The 3,023-nt window shown below is 37.5% G+C and overlaps 1 protein-coding gene and 1 pseudogene across 2 annotated transcripts; one reads left to right on the top strand and one right to left on the bottom strand.

Moving 5' to 3' along the window:
- On the top strand, nt 1–1,286 carry LOC148699128 (uncharacterized; annotated as a pseudogene). The gene is made up of 2 exons (XR_015954029.1): nt 1–316; nt 601–1,286. The product of XR_015954029.1 is annotated as an uncharacterized LOC148699128 (transcript).
- A 553-nt stretch (nt 1,287–1,839) lies between these two features.
- On the bottom strand, nt 1,840–2,613 carry LOC137719789 (uncharacterized). Its single transcript, XM_088686867.1, has one exon. The coding sequence runs from the start codon at nt 2,611–2,613 to the stop codon at nt 1,840–1,842; it is 774 nt and encodes a 257-aa protein (XP_088542993.1).
- Between the last annotated feature and the right edge of the window lie 410 nt (nt 2,614–3,023).

Below are 3,023 nucleotides of genomic sequence, written 5' to 3'. Positions count from 1 at the left end.
TCAGAATATGATTAAAAATAAAAAAAAGGCCATTGAAAATTACAAGATTAGTGGGTTTTTGATTGATGGGAAATTCATTTGTTTGAGGGAGTTTTAAGAGAGAGACCTGCAGTTTTTTTCAATCGAGATAAGACAGCATGGGATTTCATGGCAGGCTCAGCAGCAATGAAACTAGGTAAATAGCACGTTGTGTAGTTTCTGTTCACAAAAGGGGCGTTACTGTGACATTGCAGAGGCCCCATTTGAGGAGAGGAACAGATTGATTGCAATTAGAGATCAAGTGAAGGAAGTTGAGAACTCATTCGTGTTTTTACAGGTAGTTACTTGCCCCCCTCACCATTATTTTGTTTTTCTTTGTGGATTGTCCAATTTTATATATTTCTCTTTTATAACACTAATTAAGTTTGCTTAAACTACGGAGAACATGGGTCCAGAAGGTAGAAACACATTGCTATAGCCAACTAGATTAAGCCCAAGTCTGCAATGTTGTTCCATTTGCATCATAGCTTTAGGTGTTTTTGATTTCTCTGTCACCATATCACTGTTGTATGATCTTTTATTTAGTTTTTTTCACACTTCTGGGGATCGATATACACGCAGAGAATGAGTTCTTGGCAGCAGATGGATAGGCAAGCAGCATTCAACAGTTAGGAAGAAAGCAGGCAAAATCTAGTAGCAAAGGTGGCAGAATATAAGGGAAGAAGGAAACTTGATGTGCTGACAGAACTGAATGCATATTTTGGCAGTGAAAATAATGTCCCTTTCAATTGGGATTTTAGAGAGAGGTTGAAGATAATATCTGATGAACCTGCAGGTGGAGTTCACAGAACGAGGTTTCTCACTAACTGCATAAGAAAACTGCTCATCTCATGGAAGTGGCAAAAAGTTGTTGGAATTGCAGTGAAACTGGTTATGGTTTCTGCGAGCATTTCTTATGTAATTGCTGCTTGTAAAACCAGGCAACTATTGTACACCAGCTCAACCAAAATGATTCCATTTTTGGTATCCAAAGAAGCAGGAAAAATTGACGCTCTATTAACCTTCTCAAAGATCCCTCTTGATGTCTTTTTTTGGTAGGGGATGATTGTTAATCTTTTTTTTGTTTTGTTTTTATGTCTCTCATACACGTTGTTGTCAAGAAAAGTTTAGAGATTTATATTTTGATTAATTTACAAGTGTAATTCTTGTGAGATATAAATTCATAGCAGTGTTACTAGACTAAATAATCATTGGTGAAACGTCTTGATATCGAATATCTTTCGCTTTTTAATATAATATTTTTTTTATATAGCACGTGCCTATCCACTTGTAAGAGTTGGTAGTCATCAAATGTCTTGTATGATACTTTCAACTATTTCTGGCCTTGATAATTTAAATCAAAATTTGATAGTTTGGAATGACTTGATAATTACAACTTTTTTATACATCTTGAATCGAACTCGGGATCGAAACAGATCCTGGAGTAGTTATTTTATACTTGTTTGGATGAATACAAATTGTAATAAACTGAATACACGTATAACAAATAAAACAAAAAATTTAACCAAGTCTCAAATGCATTTGTTTGGTTTGCTCACAGTTATGTCTTGATATATAACTTACAATTTCAATTGCATACAAATTTAACGGTTGAAGGCACTTTTTGTTTAAGGTTTTGCATAGCATGGTCTCTTGCTACCGCTTCCTTATCGGGTTTTCCTCCGTGACGCACTAATCTAATATCCCAACACCAATGCCGGACGACAGGATCGACGATAATTTTCTCCAGTCCAACAAAATTCTCTATTAGGAACTTGACATGTTGATCGACGCAAGGACGAGGGTGGTACCCTAATATTTCTAGGACCTTGACGTAATTATGGGGGCATTTGGCAGCTCTCTCTCTAATTCTACTTCTCCCCATGGGCAATGAAAAGTCTCTTTTACCTTCAAAACGAGTCTCTGCAAGTACGGACATGCCTTCATGAAACAAGTTAAACGACCAAGACTCTCTGAATGTTGTACATTAACTAGTAACTTCAAATGCTTGAGATTTGTTATTATGGGAAACGCCGCATGAGTCTGAATGTAGTCATCAACTCCATTGGTATCCAACTCGAGAATCTCTAGTTGAGAAAGACAGGAAGAAAGTTGGGTAAAAGGAAGCTCTGGTGTCACATCATAAACAATGCAGCTATGCAACGCGGATATCTCAACAAGCGAAGGCGTTTTACCCAGAGCAAGATTGATAGTCCATTTTCCATTATAATGAAAGGAAACCAGGTTTACATCACGAATCTCGATACTTTTAAGGTAATGAAAAGAATGTATCGCCAGATGTTTAAGGGCAATTGAGGGGCCGACAACTCTTAAATCAACCAAATCACTGAAAGCGTAGCCCGCTGTTAACTGCTCAAGAACGGGACAATTAGACCGCAAGTACTCGAGAAATTCTCCAGTCACAGAAACCTTGTAGACATGAAGAACTTTGAGGGCTTCAAATCTGCCACAGGAAGCACCTAGATTTGGAATTTCAAGACCTAATAGTTCCTTGCCAAATTTATAATAATTCTTTGGAAATCCAGGGGCAAATGCACAAAAATCCAACTCAAGTATTTCAACTCTCTTACTCATTGCAATTCGAATCCAATCATCAACGGAGCTTGTGAAGCAAGAGTCTAGTTCTAAGCAAGCCCTGAATAGTCTGATGGTTGCGCCATCGCCTAGAAAGAATACTAGTAGCTGCTGCTTCCTTTAGTGACATGAGTGACAGTATACTAACAATAATTTCATGTGGCAACTCACTGATTCGGTCCACCGAGCTGCAACAATCACCCTTAATAATATTTTCCCGCAATTTCTCAGCTATCAATCTTCCGTTCTTTTCTTTTACCTTTGGTCGCTTCACTAAAGCAACCTATAAGCTTCAATGAACTGCAACTCGCCTAGCAAAAAATCAATTGATGGAGAGAATGCATCAATCGAGAATGCATCAATCAAATGCTTCCACCATTCGAGCAATATTCTAATCTAATATAAGTACA

This window comes from Pyrus communis, chromosome 1, assembly GCF_041283825.1.
Source record: "Pyrus communis isolate YQ-2024b chromosome 1, ASM4128382v1, whole genome shotgun sequence".
Taxonomy (NCBI): domain Eukaryota; kingdom Viridiplantae; phylum Streptophyta; class Magnoliopsida; order Rosales; family Rosaceae; genus Pyrus; species Pyrus communis.
This window is presented reverse-complemented; position numbering and strand designations above follow the sequence as displayed.